General features: G+C 41.4%; 2 protein-coding genes across 4 annotated transcripts; both read left to right on the forward strand.

Annotated features, from left to right (window-relative positions):
• The first annotated feature begins 1,576 nt into the window (after nucleotides 1–1,576).
• On the forward strand, nucleotides 1,577–4,374 carry LOC308304448 (dispanin subfamily A member 2b-like). 2 transcript variants are annotated; one of them, XM_080749048.1, is made up of 3 exons: nucleotides 1,577–1,784; nucleotides 2,863–3,022; nucleotides 3,684–4,374. In XM_080749048.1, exons 1-3 carry the CDS (start codon nucleotides 1,719–1,721, stop codon nucleotides 3,737–3,739), a joined length of 282 nt encoding a protein of 93 aa, XP_080605174.1. In that variant the 5' UTR covers nucleotides 1,577–1,718; the 3' UTR covers nucleotides 3,740–4,374. The 2 variants fall into 2 exon arrangements, with proteins under 2 accessions (XP_080605174.1, XP_080605173.1); XM_080749047.1 differs by having other exon boundaries at nucleotides 2,863–3,006.
• Nucleotides 4,375–10,530: 6,156 nt separating this feature from the next.
• On the forward strand, nucleotides 10,531–19,816 carry nle1 (notchless homolog 1). 2 transcript variants are annotated; one of them, XM_080748973.1, is made up of 13 exons: nucleotides 10,531–10,612; nucleotides 11,437–11,579; nucleotides 12,552–12,772; nucleotides 12,880–12,959; nucleotides 14,038–14,114; nucleotides 14,331–14,428; nucleotides 14,641–14,833; nucleotides 14,939–15,074; nucleotides 15,252–15,298; nucleotides 15,419–15,621; nucleotides 16,285–16,444; nucleotides 18,253–18,323; nucleotides 18,718–19,816. In XM_080748973.1, the coding sequence occupies exons 2-13, from the start codon at nucleotides 11,442–11,444 to the stop codon at nucleotides 18,728–18,730; spliced, it is 1,437 nt and encodes a 478-aa protein (XP_080605099.1). In that variant the 5' UTR covers nucleotides 10,531–10,612; nucleotides 11,437–11,441; the 3' UTR covers nucleotides 18,731–19,816. The 2 variants fall into 2 exon arrangements, with proteins under 2 accessions (XP_080605099.1, XP_080605100.1); XM_080748974.1 differs by having other exon boundaries at nucleotides 10,556–10,612; nucleotides 11,442–11,579.
• The last annotated feature ends 359 nt before the right edge of the window (nucleotides 19,817–20,175 follow it).

Raw genomic sequence — 20,175 nt, forward strand, 5'->3', positions numbered from 1 at the left:
GAAAGGAGTGTGTACACAGTAAAGAGTGTTACTTTAAAGGAGTAGTTCACCCCCAAAATGACATATTGTCTATTGATTACTCATGCCAAGGAGACTTGAGTTCAATAATATGTTTTTGTATTTTTCGCATTCCTAAGACAAAAAAGTACATTTTCGTAAATGTACCCGCATTGATTCCCCATCCGGAATCAATGGGGGTAAATTTATTATGATGAAATTATTGTCTTCGGAATGCGACTAAAACAAAAAATATTATTGAACTCAAGTCTCCATGGCATGAGTAATCAATAGGAAAAAAGTCATTGTGGGGGTGAACTACTCCTTTAACTCTGTGAGCGTAACATTTTAATCAAGTACACCTGTGAGTGTTGAATTTGTAAAGTCCCAGGGTTAGAAATGTCAAAATTAACACTGAGGATTTTACTGTGTTTGACTTGAACGTTATCAATTTACAGTTGTAGATGTTCTCCAGACAAAACAATTTCCCTCAAAATCTACATGAAGGAAATCTATTCTTTTTTTTAGCTTAAAATGTTGTTTAAATGTGATGTTTGACAAATGGCTTTACAGCTGTGAACAGAATCATGAGAACTGTGAATTCCAATGCTATTTGTTTTCCTTAGATTATTTTAATCTTGTTGTTTCCTAAATCAGCCTTATACCAGAATGCCTTGTTTTTCCTCAGGATTTACTTGTTGATCATTAGGGCCTAATTGAAGGATTTCCTTTTTCTTCCTGTAATAAGACTGAATATTATTGGTTGATTGTGGTATGGTCATGATCTGTGTGTGTGATAGAGTCTAGAGATAAAGACAGACAGACAGTGAAGGTAGTTATGGTTAATTTAATGTATTATATTAGTATTTGTACAGGTATATTGGACTATGTTAAATGGGGACCACGCTGTCAATAGAAGTGCATTCCATATCCATGTATAGGTGCTGAGCAAACCCATGTTTACATTTTCATACATGGGGACCACACTGTCAATAGAGGTGAATTCCATATCCATGTATAAGTGCTGAACAAACCCATGTTTACATTTTCAAATAAACCTGAAACCAGAAGTTCCATTTTCCTGAAAATTAAATTGAAATTAGACCCAACGTGTTATGAGACTGTGATCTCTGTTGGATTACTGTGAATACATTGACTGCATTACCATGGATGGTGATGTAGGCCTACTGTATACTGTATCTGTATAGCATATAGTTACCGTAGCAGACAGTAGAATAATCAAATGTTGGATAACAGGACGTTCAGTGACCTTCACATTCACTATTCACCTATGCTGATTATTTCCTGGGGCCGAGCCACGGTCCGTGACCCTTATTGAGAGTGCGGAAATATGACCATAATCACACCCATCCTTCTTTCCCGACACTGGCTTCCCGTCTCCTCCAGGATGCGTAGAATACAAGCTCTGCCTCCACACCCACCAATGCATCCACAGCAATGCCCCTTCCTATCTCAAGGAACTCATTGAACCCCGGCCCGACCTCTTGATTCCATTCCACCCTGGAGCCATATCTCCCAGCTGAAAATACTTTCAGAAGGAGTAGCATTTGAGGCAGAAGTTAGAACCCTCAAGACTCTCTATAGAAAAGGTCTACTCACAGTTTGTTCCTTGGGGTCATATTAACCAAGAACAGTTGAGATATCCTGATCTCTCCTATAGTGCATAGTGCATACATATCTTATCCAGGTCATAGACTATCATGGATGCCACCACCAGAGAGGCAGAGGCGTTTGGTTGGGCGATCAACCTGAATTCTACAGGCAAGGTAAGCCAACGTTAACCAGTAAGGTCGCTGGAAAACATACTTGCAGAGATTTTTATTCTTGTACTTGTTTTACTGAGAATAAGGTTAGATATCACTTTAGGATTAACTTTAAGCATATCTTTCTGAGGTTATGAGTAGGGTTAGGTTTTGGCACCATTTTACTGAGGTAAGGTTAGGAATAAGGTTAGGTTTAACTGTTTAGGCATAGTTTAGGTAGGTATATAAATATATTAAGGATCTCAATTGAAAATAACAAATAAGCCTTGCCTTACCCAAGTTTCCTTTTAGTTGACATTGTACCAGTGAACTGTACTGTCATGAAACTGTACTTTTTCCTATCCAAAACATTTTAATAAATACCATCAAACAAATCATTAAATCAAAAGGCATAATCCATCACGCCAGGCGAGTGTGGCTATATATCAATGTATTAATAACCTCAGTTAGCCATAGCCTGAGCCCATCCCACTGTGTCTCTGTCCATGGTGCTGATGGCTGTCTGTGTTGTGCGTGTGTTTGTGTGTGTGTGTGTGTGTGTGTGTGTGCGTCTCTCTCTCTCTCTCTGTGTGTGTGTCTCTCATTCTGTTAAAAGTACTAGACAAAAACGTCCCCAGCACCTTTGAGTGTAATATACTGTATGTTGATCATGATGTATGTTGTATAGATGTAGGTCTAGTAATCAATGTAGTTTGATTTCCGAAAAGCAGAAGTCGTTTGACAATGTATCAGGACCGCAGACTATTATTTAATTAAGATAAAGTTATTCTTTTCATCCAATCCACTTTTACTTTTTCTAATTTGTAGTATTGATTGCGACTGTAGGTCACAGTTTAGTATGAAAATGGTCACATCTTGTCTCTGCGTAACGTCTCGGTTAACTCTTTCTGTACACCTTTTTTGAAAAGGTCTTCCTCCTAGTAAAATCATAATACCTGATCATCATGTTTTAGGGGAGAAAGAAAATCACACCCCGTCTTTAAGTAAAACTTGTTTTTCCACCACTGCTTACAAGTATGACATGAGGTGCCATTTCATGTTATTATAATATTTTATTTAGTACATTGTCTCTGTTCTGTAGGACAGCAGGGTCCCAGATGCAGTGGTGGAGGTCCCCAGCAGTGAGCCCACTACCCACAAAGATCACCTGATCTGGTCCCTGGTCAACATTCTGAACTTCAACCCCCTCTGCTGTTCCCTGCTAGCCCTTGTTTTTTCCATCAAGGTGAGTTTCCATCAAGGTGAGTTTCTTTTCTTTATTTTTTTAATCTTTGTATTAAAACAAATTTATATTTCACTTGTGCTCATAATTCTACTTATTTTATCAAAAGTAATAATGTTACAGTTCCCAGTGGCCACTATAGTCTGAGTTACACTGGGAACTTAATGTGTAAAGGCCAGTGTAAAGGCTAGACCGCAATGTAACTCTGCTACATGCAACTACTTGCAACTACTTGCAATCACCATTATCCCAATGGAAAACTTGCAAGGAGTTGCAAATAATTGCAATGGTGAGGTTTGGCCTTGACACAGTGTGAGTGAGAGGTTCATGAATGAATATAAAGGTTAGAAAGCAACTAGGGTAGGTACTAGGTGTACCCTCACAAAAAACATGCAGAAAGTCTGGTCTCTAAACTGCCTCCTTCCACACGGTATGTCCCCCCGCTGTCAAGTGAAAAGAAGCGGCTTGGACTCCTTGTGCATTGAAGAAAGCATGAGCGCAGTTCGTTGCTCTCCCCAGGTTGGCAGAGGGAGAGTAGCGAACAGGATTATACTTGGCACAATTGGCACAGGGGGAAAAAAATGAGTCACAAAAATTGTGGGATAAAAAATGAGGGGAAAAAAAGAAATAAAATAAAAAAAGAGAAGAAAAGAAAGCAACTGTTGTGCGTTGTGTTTCAGGCCAGAGACCGTCTGCAGCGTGGCGATGTGAAGGAGGCCAGCTCATGGGGCCGTAGAGCCTGTTGTTTGAACAGCATCCTCACCGGAATCTTCATTGGCCTCATCATTGTTTGCATTGTGATGATGCTCACCGGTAGCATGGATCGCAATTTGCTCTACCGCATCCCTTTCTTTCCCTCTGCTGTGGTTCAGCAGTGGTCGTCGTGATTCGTGAAGCAATATTTCCAGTGCTCACCGCTCACCACACTCTACATAGGCTCTAGACCAGGGTTCTATATTCTACATTCTTACTTTTCAGAAAATGGAGAAAGAAATTACTGTATTTCAATGCCTAGTTATTATTTTGTCACAAGCTCTTGTTAATACTTTTCACTACATCTAACAACCAATAACAAAAAGTCAAGGGCTGTAATTGTACTTGAACATATCTTCTGTTACTGTTGGGGTTGAAGGTTTACAGTTACTTACATTTACATATGAACAAATGCCCATGTTTGTTGTTTTAAACTTGATTTTAAAAAATATATATTTTCAATAGCTTACAAGTTCATGTTGTGTTCTTTGTGCTGCAAAGTGCTTAAGAAGACTGGTTGATTGATTTGATTTCTTGCTATATTGAAACTTAGTTTAAATATATGTAATTCAGAAATATGAGAAATCTTTCAAGCATTGGAAGAGCGCACAAACAAGTTCTAGGGGTAGCTGTCGTGACATTCTGGATCAATCTGTAATTGAGGCAATAGGAATCAAGACAATAGGTGAGGGTTGTGCTTTGATGTACGTTATACCATGGGGAGAAGTAGATTAGACACACACAGTCTTTTTTAAGATTTTGTTTTGGGGCTTTTATGCCTTTAATGGGTAGGGTTAGGGTTAGGTAAGGTAACGACACGCAGCAAAGGTTGTCTGGATCGGGAATTGAACCAGCAACACCGCCAGGCATCCATGCCTATGTAGCAATGCCTAAGTGGTATACGCCTGGACCAGTAGGCCAGCGGGCGCCCCAGATACACAGTCTTAGTGGTAGGTAGTTCTGCCGACAAGCACAGGGATATCAGACCATAGTTATACTGCATTTGCTACAAGGATAGGCTGAACCATAACAAGCCATGTTGTACCTAAACAATAGCCATCAGGCCTAGGAAAGACATTTTGAGACATGAGTTTGTATAAAGTCATACAGTGTTAGACACCACTAGACACTCCACCCCTGCTCCAGTTTTGTGTTTGTGCACAAGAGTGAGTCCACGACGATCTGTTACAAAGTTACATTCAGCCTACATTTTGGCCATTTGAAAATAGCAGATGTAAAAACTCACAATGCGCATTATGAGCTTGTAGATCTGCTATTTTCTACACACCAAAAAAAAATAAAAAAACAATGTTTCAGTTAATAAGCACATTGATGGGGTCAACTGCAATGTTCTTTATGGATTCAATGTGAACACCCACAGATGGTTCAAGCCGAAGACTTCAGAGGATGTTCCAGAGGGGAGGTACGGCCACTCAGCCTGTAAGTGGTTGTGTATGCTGTATATCTATGGCGGATTAAACCAACTGAGGACATGCACTAATGACATCTACAGGTTGGACACCATCACAATGGTCTGGTCTTAAATTAATAACACAGGACTTGCTTCAGCATATCACTCTGTCACCATCATTGGGACAAAGATGTTTGTTTTGGGGGGCTGGGGGTCTTTACGGAAGTTCTACAAAAACATCAGAGTGTTTGATGTAGCTAACAACTGCTGGCTGACCACGCCTTCTGAACAGTGTCCAGAAGAAAACGGGTATCATACAGTCTCTACTTCAGCCCTTCATTCAGCCTTTGCCTACAATGGAGAGCTGTATGTATGTAATATTTCCAGCCAGGAATTATGACAAGTCACAGTCCTTAAACAATAATGTGGAATTTCAATCCAGAGACCTTCTCCTGGAAAAAGGTAGAGCCCAAGGGAAAACGCCCATGTAATTGGACAATTAATATGTCTTGTTGCATGGTGGGAGATTATGTCATCCTTTTTAGAGGAACCGAAACCAGATCTAGAGTTCTTCACATGCTAGACTTAAGTCCTAGTTTGAAGACTTTATGCAAGCTAGCAGTTATTCAGGGCGGTCTGGAGCAGTCAAGACTCCCACACAACATCAGGTGGGAACTGGCAGCCATGACTAACCCACAAACCAGTCCGGGTTTGGGTTGGTGTTTGGTTTAAGTTTAGGTTTAGGTTTAATGTTAAGTTTAGGGTTAGAGCACGGGATATTGTTAGGGTTAGTAGTGGGGCAAGTCAGACCAACGCAACTTTGGAGAAATGCGCCTTAACAATGACACAGCACCAAAAAATCACACGCCCAGTGTGAAGGGAGCAGTGTCTTTTATGAATTAGGCATCCCCTGAAGCTTGGCCAATCTCTGCGGGACAGACATACACACAAAGACAGATGTAGGTACGGTTAGCACCGCTGAAACATAGGACATATAAATAGCTTCTCCCAGATTTCCTAATAGTTGCCTATAGACAGGCAGACAGACTGCTTGCCTGCTCGCTCAGGGTTTGTGGTGGGAGGTTCTACCGGTATATTCAAATAGTTTTGCATCGTGGCTACAAGCAGTGCGAAGAGAACCCCAAACAAAAACAACTTTTTAAAAAACCTTTTTACTTCTAACTTATCATTAGACGGCTTTAATAATGATTGGAATGATTCATTCAATCCACCCACCCCTAATAGCCAATAGTGGGGGAAGGCATCGGTGGATAGGAGCAAAAAGATCCACAATTACCTGTAATAATCAATAGGCTATATAGGGTGTCTATAAGTGGTATAAGTAGATCTCTTTTATAATGAGTCATTCCATGTCTGTTTCAAACTCTAGTCATCTTATAAAGGGCTAGATGTTCAGGCCGCTACGTGGCCCTCACACCTACGTCGCACCCGCAATCTGACTTGTGTGCCCAATATTAATGGAGATCTCTGTATCTGTCCTTGACCCTTTTATGCCCATATATGGAGATTTCTGTGGTATTTGTCAGTCCTTGTCCCTTTCATGCCCATATATGGAGATCCAAGATGTCATCAGTATGAGCCCATACATGGGCATTTCTGTATCTGTCAACCCTTGTCCTTTTACGCCCATATATGGAGATATCTGTATGATATGTCAGTCCATGTCCCTGTTATGCACATGCACATATATGGAGATTGCATGAGTATACATCCCCCTTTGGTGCCAAATGTGAGCTGACTGATTTGTTTATTAATGCCATGACGACACATTGAGGTTAGACAACATACTTCATATTTGAGCGTAGCTATATATATGAAGATCTTTTATTCCAATATGTTGTCATAGTGATGCGGCCGTGGTTTGTTTATGGTTATGTTGTTATAGAGCGTATGTTGGCAAGTCCTCCCTTAAGGCCCCTTTAATGTAGCTCACGTAATAACTATTGCTATCAGTAAGACGCCCTAAGGCGAGAAGGCCGCTCACATGGGTGCGTGCACATGGGCGCATGCACATTGGCACGTGCACATGGGTGCTTTGGCATGTATATCCTTCTGCTGAGCTGGTCAATTCATCACTGTGATGTCAGAACAGGTCAGCTATATCCATATATGGAGTCTGTGAGGTCAGATGTAGAGGTATTAACCAGCTCCATTATGGAGACCTGGTGATGATCAAGTCGTCTCCATGTATGTATATATCCAGGATTTGATGAGGTCAGTGTTGGGATCTTATATATAATATATATATATATATATATATATATATATATATATATATATATATATATATATGGAGAACCAGGTGATGATAGTCAGCACTCAGTAGTCTTGATTTGCAAATGAATTCTGTCTTGGCCATATATGGAGAGTTCATGGGCATAAAAGGGACAAGGACGGAATTAATTTGCAAGTGTGACTTGTCTCGGGCCAACCACACTGGTTAGACTGACACAATTTGTCCATATATGGGCATTCCCAGATATGGGCTCAATATTGATAGGCATAATAGGGATTCTATTGGGCTTACCCAGATATGGGCTTAATATTGTTGGGCATCATAGGGATTATATTGGGTTTACCCAGATATGGGCTTAATATTGATGGGCACAAAAGGGATTCTATTAGTGGGATTCTAACAGGGCATCATCTGGGAATCGGATGTAGAGGTCAGCTCCTTAGATGGAGATCTAAGAGATGATCCAGTCGTCTGTCTGTATGTATATGTATGGATATAGACATAGGAGGGGCCTTAATTATTTTATACTTCAGCTATTGAATAATTGCAGATATACAAGCTCACAGCGCGGCACCGAGTGCCGCTCTGCGAGCTTGTAGATCTGCTAAGTCGTGAAAATGTGTGCAAATCTTTGAATACCGTTATTTGTAACTCAAATTTTGCTCCTGGGGGGGGGTCCCTGGAATTCAATATTTTGAGATGGGGGTCCGTGGCCAAATACTTGTAATTTTGGGGGTCCTTCACATGAAAACAATTGAGCACCACTGACAAAAAAAATCTTGATTTTTCAAAAATAGCAGATCTACAAGCTCGCAGTGCGCGGATATGTACTTGGCCACGGACTCCCATCTGAAAATATTTCGTTCCAGGGACCCCCCAGAGGCAAAATTTGAGTTACAAATGTTTGCTTAAAAATATATATTCAAAGATTTGCTCACATTGTCACGACTTTTCAAAAATAGCAGATCTACAAGCTTGCAGATCTGCTATTTTTCAAGAGGTAGATCTGCTATTTTCCAAGAGTGGTTCTGTCTAATAGTTTAGTAAACCAAGGTTGCCCCTCAGGTGGTTGAAGAGGATTATGGGGGTCACTGGATAGCTCCCTTGGCACTTGGAGCACAGAAAAGTTAAGTTATAGGGGCACTGGGCTTCTCCCCTCTCCCTTGTCCGAAGTGGAAAACCTCCAACAGTTGGTTCAGACGTGTGTCTTATGACTCCCATCAAGGCTTTAGAGTGTTGTACTTGGGATGAGTCAGTCCTCGGTTGTGGTTGTTCTAAAGGCCTGTCCATACTTTCTCCGAAATGTTAGGTGAGTTGGACTTTCCGACGTGCAAATTTCCGAACTCTCATTCGGTCTAATGCTTTTCAGAAGTCGCGAGTGGCGTCATTTCGTAGTCGAACCGGACCTTTTGACCGAAAAGGGCGATTTCGGTCAAAGTATGGACTGGCCTTAAGACCTCTATGTGGTGCACGGCTATATCACCTCTGAGCCATAGCGTTAGAAGTTATCCTTCTAACGCTATGGACAGGCCTACCAGGCCCCTAGGTGACCTTGGGCCCTATTTTCGTCCATGCCTTACCCTATCCGTACACTTCTTGCCTTTCCTTTTTTTACTAATTTGAAAACATTTTTAAATAGTTCAAATAGCTGATACAAGCTCACAAAGTGTTGGTGTTGATCGGTTATTTAAAGTATTTTTCAAAATAGTAAAAAAGGCAAAGAGGTTTAGGGATAAGGGGTAAGGCATGGACGAAAATTTAACTGTTTGAAACCAGAGGCATTTGACATTGTGGTCCAGTATCTTTTTGAGAATTTGAAATTAATTTGCATGCACCGAGCCACATACTGCAGACCTCACCCAGGAAGTGTGTGTGGTACAGTACTGGTGCAAAACAAGTGCTTGCATTGCAATTCATCATGAAAACCCTAGATTGACCCCACACTGTCAGAACCAGTAAGACTCCCTAATCGGGACATAAGCGACCGTTGGTCGCTTATCTCCTGTCACACTGCTGACATCAGTATGACATCACACCGTACACAAATGACCCTTATATAAGACCGGCATTATCTACCGAAAGATTAGTAACAAGATGTCAAAATCGTTGAAGGTTGAATCTCCAGATATGGAGATAACCAACACATCACTCCATATATGGAGATAACCGACGAATCTCACTAAGGCTGACCTCACAAGCCCCATATTTGGACACGAACAACATATAACTCCATATATAGAGACATAGCTGCTGACATCAGTATGACATCACACTGCTGACATCAGTATGACATCACACCGTACACAAATGACCCTTATATAAGACCGGCATTATCTACTGACAGATTAGATGCAAGCAGGATCTCGACTCTGACACAACTCATCGGCTCATAAGCTGGTTCTCCCTCCATATATGGAGATAATCGACGAATCTCACTAAGTCTGACCTCACAAGCCCCATATTTGGACACGAACAACATATAACTCCATATATAGAGACATAGCTGCTGACATCAGTATGACATCACACTGCTGACATCAGTATGACATCACACCGTACACAAATGACCCTGACGGCACACACCAAGCAGTGTGATGTCATACTGATGCGGAGATATGAGCAGGGCAAAGGTGTGACGTGTGACCGACGGACGGACGGACGGACGGTGGAGGTTTTGATACTAAACTGCGACCTGACGGTCGCAATTACATGTTTTAATTTGTAATGACCCCATTTGAAACAAGGCCAAAAGTTTTCTTGAGGTGTTTATCCTTTTAGTTGACTTTACCAGTGAACTAACTGTACTGTCATGAAACTACCTTTCCTATGCAAACTTCTAGTCTTCAATCAATCAAGCAATATTGCAACTTTAATCTAATTAAAACAAATGATTACCCAAAATGTCTCACTCTAGTGACGTCCAAACTAAACGGTGACGTGTATATCTCGCGCAGACTAGGAGATCAAAGAGCATCTTTGAGAAGATGAGCATAACATGGAAAAATCTCAAGAGCGCTGATCCACTGAAGCTAACGGGGCAGCTCTCCCATGATTCATTGCGCGCTCAAGAACTCCGTGCTGTGTGTTGGGTTCTCTTGGAACTGAAGGCTCTTTGACTTTTACAGGCGCTACACGTGTGTGAAGCGGTGTGGAGTTGTCATTCTAACAGCAGCTAACACATATTAAAGGTAATCTGAGTTTTTACTTGTTAGATTCACATAAAATACTGTAGCCATGCAACAGATTAAATCGCATAAAGGATAAAGGATGAGTAAACGTGTGACGTTTAATAGCGTGGGTAAAGGAACTGCTTTGGTTAAGATGGCTAGCAAAGAGCTACATTCTTATGGCTAAATTGGCACAGTCCTTCTGCCTTAACATGCTAAGTATTGACATTTCTATAGGGTATAGATATAGACTAGAGTATAGATTAATCTCTACATTTGAGCATTGGTACCCTATGTAGTTGTAAGTTAGAACTGGGTTACTTACAACTTGTAACAGTAACACATAATTGAGTTGTGACAGTATATTAATGTGCAGGTTGTATCCTTGGATCAAGACTAGTATCATAATATAATTTAAACAAGCCTAAAAGCTTTCGTGTGGTCTTTATCCTTTTAGTTGACCATGTATCAGTGAACTGTACTGTCCTGTACCTTTTCCTATGCTAACTTCTAATAAAGTATTCAATCAATCAATCAAAGATGTATTTGATCGAGTCTGACTTTTGCTTTATTAGATATGAAAGCAAAAGTCAGACTCTATAAAATACATATATCATAGTCTCTTGATCCCAGGCTAGATGTGCTTAGGCCTATCAATGGATTTGAATGCTGCTTTTAATCAAATCAAATCAAATTGTAAAGGTTTAGAATTAGCATAAATGTCCAAATACCCTATAATAAGAATATCGTATTTGCCCTTTATATGCACTGTTTGTCAACCAGGCGATGGTAAAGTCTGTTGCTCATGTACATGGAGAACAAAATAGATTGTGTGATTGTGACAGAGAAGATGACGAGTGGGGACGTGGAGAGGCTCTTGATCCAGTTCCAGGATGAAAGTGGGGAGGTGCTCGGCACACCTTTTGATGTTCCCCTGGACATCACCCCTGACAAACTGCAGCTGGTCTGCAATGCACTTCTACAGAAGGTAAGAGAAGTAGGCTACTGTACTACTTGGGTCATATGGGCTATTGACCGAATTCACGGTACGCAACTTCCTGGTGCTGACGTCATGGTTGAAGGGGAAAAACTACTAATATCCCATAGAGTTAACACAGAAATCGCAAATGTAATGCAATTTCCGAATAGTAATGTATAAAATACGGCTAGCATGATCAAGAAAACAAGATGGTAAAAGGCACAAAGCGATATAATTTGCTTTACCATTCGAAATAATGATTTGTTGGCTTTAAGTCCAGTAATTTCTGTTTACCCTCCAAAGCTGACGTCAGCACCAGGAAGTTGCTGAGAAATTCGCTGAGTGCGCGTGCGTGGGCGGGCCGTGAATAGGGTCTGTTGTTGTATTTTAAATGTGTCATGCATGGCGTGGAAAATTATAAACTCTAAATACATTATTCATTTGTTTCTACCTGTACACACTACTACAGTGTAGTACAGTGGCTGGACATAAATGTGTACACTGACACTGTGGTTCAAAACAAGCTCTAGCCTATCTTAAGGGAAAGAGTATCAAAATACTGAAAATGTCATTGTGCAGAACTTTGATGCAGTAATTAATGGCCAATAAGTGTTTTGAGACAGGGCCGTGGACATAATAGAACGAGCTGAATAGATTATACAATGTCTTAAAGGAGCTATAGTCAACTTTTCTTGAAAAACGGATGCTAAAATAAAAATGTTTTTGAAAATATTTTATAAAAAAATAACCTTCATACATGTGTTTTTTTTTACCACAAAAAGCGTAAAATAATGAAAAATCAGTTTTATTTTAGCATCTGTTTTTCAAGAAAAAGTTGACTATAGCTCCTTTAATGTGCCTTTTGTTTTCTGTGCCCAAGGCACACAAATGTGCCAAGTCAAAATCTCAAGGCCTTCAGAAGGAAAATAGCCGATCTACAAACATAAAAAAGAGGTTAAACAACTTCCTTACCTGTTGCAGGAAGAGCCAGTGCCTCTGGCGTTCTTTGCCCGCGGTGAGGCCGAGGTTGTGTCCGATCTGGCGACATGTGTGAAGGCTCTGGGCATTGAAACGGAGCAGGTGCTGCCAGTGGTGTACCAGCCCCAGGCCGTGTTCCGGGTCCGGGCCGTGGCGAGGTGTACCAGCTCGCTACAGGGCCACACAGAGGCCGTCATATCAACTGCCTTCAGTCCGACGGGAAAGTAAGATTCTCTCAGAAAATGCACTCGTCATGCCATCAACATGCACATAGCATTCTGTCTCTCTGATCACAGGTGACCAACCATGAGGCTGATTTAATTTGTTTCAGGTACTTGGCCAGTGGTTCTGGTGACACTACTGTGCGTTTCTGGGACTTGATGACAGAGACACCTCACCACACAGCCAGAGGTCTACACACATTTCTAGTTATTTAGTTTTGTTGTTTTCCTACCTGAAGCTTCCACATTCCAATGTGATTTACTAAATATATTCTATAAAGTTAGAGTTGTTCTGAACTGATACCAGTATTGGAAAGGCTACTGATACCTTTTTATTTATACCTAGATCAGTGGTTCTCAAGCATCTTTTAATTTCAAGGACCCCCATAACTCTGAGAGTGTACAACTCTCAGTACACCCGAACTATCTCCAGTTCAAGTTGCCCGTTAGTGAGTCTGGACAAAATACGCCCATACAGTACAGTATATAGACTGTATGTCTGACGCACAGCTTATACCGGTATATGGCCACTACAGAAATTGCTGACGTCAGGGCGAATCGGCGTCTTTTCTGTTGTGTGTTTGTGAGAGATGTCATGTCAGACCAGAGCTCGATCAGCAAGAGGGAAATACATAGATAGTCTATTTCACCCATGCATAACTCAATGCTGGCTGGGTGCTGAAACCCCAACAGGCGGATCGTATTCAGCGCAATAACCCTGGAAAGCTGATAATGCAGCGTTTGTGTGAAATAAAAAATGCAAAACGGCATACAGGTTGTGCAGCGCTCACCATTGTGGGTATACGTTCTTCCAGGGGTCATCGCCATGTTGGCTTTTGGTGGACATTTTTGTCAAAATTCCATTTTTGCCACGGACATAACAAATGAGCAGACAACAATATTACCAGAAACACCCCTGAATGAGCAGGTCTGTAACTCTGAGTGGACAAATGGAATCAAGTGGTCCATATGGTTCCATTTGTACACTCAGTTATGGTGGTCCTTGAAAATAAAATGTTTGTGAACCACTGGTACTCATAATGTGACCTAGTGTTGTAGTAAATGAGTATCATACATATTCTGAACAAAACCTGGAGACTTGACGTTCAGTAATTGGGTATTATGGTCAAAATAAGAACATTATAATGGTGTGTAAAACAGAAAATCAAAAATGTTCCACGGACAAGACCAATTCTTTGTCATGGACACATTTTGTCTGTGTACGGACAATCGGACATATTGATGACCCCTGTGTTCTTCTGCTTTAGGCCACACCCACTGGGTTCTGACCATTTCCTGGTCACCTGACGGCAAGAAGCTGGCGTCGGGGTGCAAGAACAGTCAGGTATGTTCTGCACATACTGTACACGCAACACACACACATCCACACTCTTCTATTGTCTTATTCTCTTCTCATATTTATCCTGTTTAGCCACAACTGTTATGGCTCTTAACCTACTTGGTGAGGCAGTAGGCTCAACATTATGCGTTTAAAAAGTTATTTTAAAATGTCTACATCTGTGTTGCTGTAATACTGTTATTTCATGCCGTGTGTGTGTAGATTTGTGTGTGGGATCCAGTGACAGGACAGCAGATGGGGAAGACTCTGACAGGACACACCAAATGGATCACCTGGCTCTGCTGGGAACCTCTACATCTGTAAGACACTCTTTACGGCCTTACACCTGCATTACACTTGGTTGGGCATCGTGTTGCGCACTAAAAATAGCCAAATTAGCGACCATCTTAAATCCATATATTGAACCCAAAGAGTGCATGCTCGGTGCATGCAGTGAAAGCACATGAAAAAAATAATACCATAAAAGAGGACGTACCGTATGTTTGTCTGAACCATTCCTCCTTCCCCTTAGGAACCCAGAATGCCGCTACCTGGCCAGCAGCTCTAAAGACGGCTCTGTCCGTATTTGGGACACAGTGTTGGGCCGCTATGAGAAGATCCTGACGGGACACACCCAATCTGTCACCTGTGTGAAGTGGGGAGGAGATGGCCTCCTCTACACCTCCTCCCAGGACCGGACCATCAAAGTGTGGAGAGCCAAAGATGTAAGAGAGCGTGTGTTCTGTTCTGTGTTGTGTGCTGTGTGTGTGCACACCTGTGATATCTGTCTTAATACGGAGTCCTCACGCACTCTTTATTTGTGTGTGTAGGGGGTCCAGTGTAGGACTCTTCAGGGACACGCTCACTGGGTCAACACCCTGGCTCTGAGCACAGACTATGTCCTCCGCACCGGAGCCTTCGAACCGGCTACAGCCACCATCAACCCCCAGGACGTCACTGGGTCATGTGAGTGGTGCAGTCACAATAGATACCGAAAATACGAATAATAAATGTATAATGTGAACACTAAATAAGAATCACACCGAATAATGAATACATTTAAAGATTTCAATCAGTGTGACAATGATTCAGATATTGTTTGTGTGAGTATTGCGATTACAAGCCTTTTCTTCTTTCCTGCAGTGGAAGAAGTGAAGGACAAAGCCTTGGAGAGATACAACAAAGTTAGGGTAGGTGTGGTTTACTCTGCTCGTTGTGTGCAACATGTGCTCTATTCATGTTAAAACTGAAGATGTAGAAATGAATACAAAGAGGGGTGTACAACAGTATTTGTTTGTTACCGTTGGCAGGGTTCTGCCCCAGAGCGTCTGGTGTCGGGCTCTGATGACTTCACCATGTTCATGTGGAACCCTGCAGAGGACAAGAAGCCGCTGGCCAGGCTGACAGGCCACAGCGCTCTGGTCAACGAGGTGCTCTTCTCCCCAGACACTCGGCTCGTAGCCTCCGCCTCCTTCGACAAGTCCATCAAGATCTGGGACGGACGGACCGGAAAGTAATATAACGTTTAGAATCTTTATTCATATAGTACTCTACTCTGTAAGCGTGCTTACAAAAAAAAGAGAGCGCTTTAAAAAGTACCATTAGCAGTGGTATATACAATTGAGTATGAAATGTTTGCTGTTTTATGACACATTGCCCCCAAACAAGGCTATTAAGAAAAATTAAAACAGAAAATAAATAATTATGACTAAAACTAAATCCAGGTAAAGCTAAGTGAAAAGATTTAATTAAAAGCAATTCAAGAATTCATGTTGAAATGGATGTGCTAAAACAAGACTAAACAAAAATGGCTAGCGCCTTGTGAAATGAAACCCCCAAACTTGGGAATAGCATTATACAAATATAAGAATAATAGCTGTGAGTTGTGTAGTACTGCGGTTATCCTGATGATGGTGCTCTATCCTTAATTTTGTCTGTTTTTTGTTTTGCCTGAATGGTTATCTGCCTAAGATTGTTACAAATGTTAGATCATAGAACACTGATCTAACACAGACTTTATGTGAAGCGTGTTGGGCTCTCACCCTTTTTGTTTCATAGTGCATGTTTCTCTTCTCCTGGCTTTTAATTTGTTTTAATTTGATTCATTAAACTAACAATTTTTCATACAACAAATGTATTATTTTAATTATCATTATTATTATTATTCTACTATCAGGTACCTGTTATCCCTGCGAGGTCATGTGGGAGCTGTTTACCAGGTGGCGTGGTCGGCAGATAGCCGGTTGCTGGTCAGCGGCAGCAGTGACAGCACACTGAAGGTCTGGGACATCAAGACTGGCAAGCTCAACATGGATCTACCAGGCCATGCTGACGAGGTGAGGGTCCAGATGCATCATAATGTGCTGCTAGACTGTAGGGCTGTCGCGATTATGACATTTTACATGACGATTAATTCTCACTCAAATAATTGCGATTAGCCTTATTCACGGCCCGCCCACCTACTTCCGTTTCTCAGTTTTCCCCGGGTGCTGACTTCAATTTAGAAGGGGAAACTATACTGGACTTAAAGCCAACAAATCATTATTTCTAACAGTAAAGTAAATTATAGTGCTTTGTGCCGTTTAGTATCTTGTGTTCTTGATCATGCTAGCCGTATTTTATACTTTACTATTCGGAAATTGCATTAAATCTGCGATTTCTGTGCTAACTCCATAGGCTATGGTAGGATTTACCCCTTCAAAATGTGACTTCAGCACCCGTGGGATGCTTAGTGGGCGGGCCGTGAATTAGGCTAATTGTCGATTTAATTGTGTATGTCATTAACAATTACATTTCTGTTTGGCTTTTAGGCTTAAGTTATGTGTCATGATTGCACATGGCAATCATGACACATAACTTAAATATACAAGGATTTATGGAATCCGTAGGATAAGGGGGTGAATAAATTAGAAGCCGCAGCTTGTGATTGGCTGAAGCAGAGGTCGTGAGCGCTCCGCTGTGTTCACTTGGACCGCATGGAGGTGCCGAAAGTCGGGGGGGGTGAAGATTTACTATTCTGTCCCCCAGTGTATGTGACTCGGACGGTGCTGAGCTCATGCGACCTTCGCAACGCTCGACGCGGCGACTCGGTCGCTACTGCTCGCTCGGAGGTGTCTCACGGGGTGATGGCGCAGCTCTGTCGCCATCACTGAAAACAAGCGCATCTCCTACGGATTCCATAATAGCGACTGCGTGTTGTTTTTTTGTTTCTTTTACTGAACAATCCATAAACAAAACCCTGCATATTATATTGTAGTTATGAGTGTCACTCATCCTCTGCACATGTCTTTTAAAAGCCTGGAGATCATACCAGCATATTTTACATACAGTACCTAGCCATTATTTGCCTTGGGTGAGGCTAGTGATAACGGGACAGAGAGGATGAAAGGTTGGTACAGATTGGTCAGCTGCTGTATATTCCCAGAGGGTTATATGGTAACTGATCAATCGTCGCAAACTTAAAAGCCCTATCTTCCCTAGAGGTTATATGACAGCTGACCATTGACCAACCAGCACAGCTAACTTGTCACAGTATGATGAATGGTGGAGTTACGCAAGCATGATAACTCCTCTTTACCAGGCTGCTATAGAGGGAAATTATGGGTAAAACATTTATCTATTTTTGTTTTATGATAATTTATGATTTTACTGTTAATTAGCTGGTGCCATGGCATTGGTCCGAAATCTCATTGTTCCTACATCCCATTAGTCAGAATCTGGTGATGTTAACCTGGTGAAAAATACTATGCCTAAACCTAACCTCAGTAAAACTATGCCTAAACCTAATCCTAAAACCTAGCCCTAATTCAATTCGGACTAATGAGATGTAGGACTAATGAGAGATGTAGGACTTATGGGCAGTCTCCTAATTAGCTTGATTTCTACTGCACTTGTTTACAACAAGAAAGAACACAAAGCAGATCTTGGGTGTGGCTGATGGCCAAAAAAAAAGGCTGTCTAGATGTCAGGGGTCTGTGTTGTATGTCAAGGAGGTATTATCTTAAATGTCCCAAAAGAAATGCTTGCTCAGTGTGGGGCTATGTCTGGTCTCTGCTCTAATATAAAGTGTCTTGAGACAACTGGTTGTGATATGGAACTTTAATAGAAGTGTGTTTTTGTGTGTGTCCCTGTCCGTCTGTCCCAGGTGTTTGCTGTGGACTGGAGTCCTGATGGGCAGAGAGTTGCCAGTGGAGGGAAAGACAAGTGTCTAAGAATGTGAGTCTGCAGCATGTCTCTGCTACTAAATCTGGCAGTACAATTACATATTGTATGTATATACTATACTATACTGGATAATTCAAATGTGTCATTTGGATTGAGATATAGATTACATCCCTCATTTGGGTTTATGTCTTCTTCCGATTTTCATCATCAACTAATTTGCACGTCTACGAATTAATTAAATGGCATGATGCATAGGCTATAATATTATGAAATTGATTAAAGTATCTTGATTTACCCATAAATGAGTTATTGAATGATGTTTGACAGTTATTTTATATTGAGCTCATGCTATTTTCTGCACATGTATTAAATTCACGTACTTATTTTACATGTAAACAATGATGTATTTGCCTGTCACACTGAATGTGTGTTGTGTGCTTTCCAGATGGAGGAGGTAGCCACACTTGCCATCTCTCATTGTGGCCGAGCGAGTGATTGCCCACCCAGCATCCAATCGCCAGCGTTTCTTTCAACCCCCTGCTGTCTTCTTCTATAAAAGAAGCCAGAGGAGGCAAGGATAAACCTATATCCGGCATTTGGCTTTATTGCTCAGTTCCCCCACAAGGGCATTTTGTAAAGTGACTTTGGTCATGAGTGAAGATGCTAACGGCTGCTGCAGGTTTCTATAGAGAGACCAAGACCAGATGGGAGTAATGCCAAACTTTGTTCTAAGGGGTTGAGCTGAACAGGATATGTTAAAAGACTAGGTATTTGCGTTCATACAGTAGAAATGCAAATGTTAAAACACTGATGGTGAGCATCTATTTAATAAGATTAACATGAGCTTGAGTGGATTAACGCTCGCAGTGATGTCATTCAACCTGACGTCACTCAACCCCTCACACCACCCTAGTCATTACCATTACTATATTGATGACTGACACTTGGCTTGTGTGAAGACAACAAGGAAATTGATGGAAGTCTTAAGCGAGTTGAAAGGAGACCTGAACAATACATTTAAATTCTAGCAGATGAGTGGAAAACGAACCTAATTTCCAATGGTTCACTTTTAAATCCACTACCTCTCCTTTAACCAATTTCAACCTAGTGTCACTTTTTTTATAGGCAAAAATGTAGATGTGCTGTTTTTGCTATTCGTCACGCGACGAAGCATATAGGGCCTAAGTGGTTAAGCCTTGGCAGGTGTACTACCGTATGTAGGTGAACGGACTAGGCCAGACGACGTGGGAGAGGTTAAATACATGGTCAGTGAAGTTAATGCTGATGCCATTGCCAAACCCCTCTAATCTGTTATGTTCAACCGGTCAGTAATGCCCCAGCCTTATGTAGAGGACATTTACTCTGTATGTTACCCACACACTTTAAGTGTCATTTATTTTTAGTATGGCGGTGGTGGTGCTCAAAATATGAGTTTTGTTGTTTTGCACCATCGTACAGCAAAGTATAAGTCATGTTCAGCTTTGTTCCTGACAAGGGAGGGAGACACTAGATCTGACCGTTAGTAGAAATTTCCTCTATGAAGTTCCAATAAAGTTTTACCGCCTTACTTTCAGCATGCTTCTTTGCTATTCACATGTCAATGTAATGTTGGTTGTGAAATAACAGCCATAATAGTGGTTTACATTTGGCCACTACTAAGTCACCACTATGCGGATCATACTTCTGGGTCCATTATCTCATTCACATAAAACGGGTACCATTTGTGTGCATATTTTTTATGGACTTGACAAGATTAACCCCCACCGCCCTTTTGCACAAGGCTGAAATTTGGCAACCACTACATACAGTACACACAGATGCCTGCAGCCTTACTAAACAGGTGCTGGGTCTTGGATTTAACAGCACATGGAGTCATTCATAAACCACACAGACAAAGATTTGG

This window comes from Nannobrachium achirus, assembly GCF_963921795.1.
Source record: "Nannobrachium achirus genome assembly, chromosome: 19".
Lineage (NCBI taxonomy): Eukaryota > Metazoa > Chordata > Actinopteri > Myctophiformes > Myctophidae > Nannobrachium > Nannobrachium achirus.

Bases quoted from the DNA above. Each gene is read 5' to 3' on its own strand.
- LOC308304448 (XM_080749047.1), top strand. From the start codon at position 1,719: ATGGATGCCACCACCAGAGAGGCAGAGGCGTTTGGTTGGGCGATCAAC. The intron at 1,785-2,862 runs GTAAGCCAACGT...TCTGTTCTGTAG, and splicing joins ACCTGAATTCTACAGGCAAG to GACAGCAGGGTCCCAGATGC. The intron at 3,007-3,683 runs GTGAGTTTCCAT...GTTGTGTTTCAG, and splicing joins CCCTTGTTTTTTCCATCAAG to GCCAGAGACCGTCTGCAGCG.
- nle1 (XM_080748973.1), top strand. From the start codon at position 11,442: ATGACGAGTGGGGACGTGGAGAGGCTCTTGATCCAGTTCCAGGATGAA. The intron at 14,429-14,640 runs GTAAGACACTCT...CCTTCCCCTTAG, and splicing joins TGCTGGGAACCTCTACATCT to GAACCCAGAATGCCGCTACC. The intron at 15,299-15,418 runs GTAGGTGTGGTT...TACCGTTGGCAG, and splicing joins AGAGATACAACAAAGTTAGG to GGTTCTGCCCCAGAGCGTCT.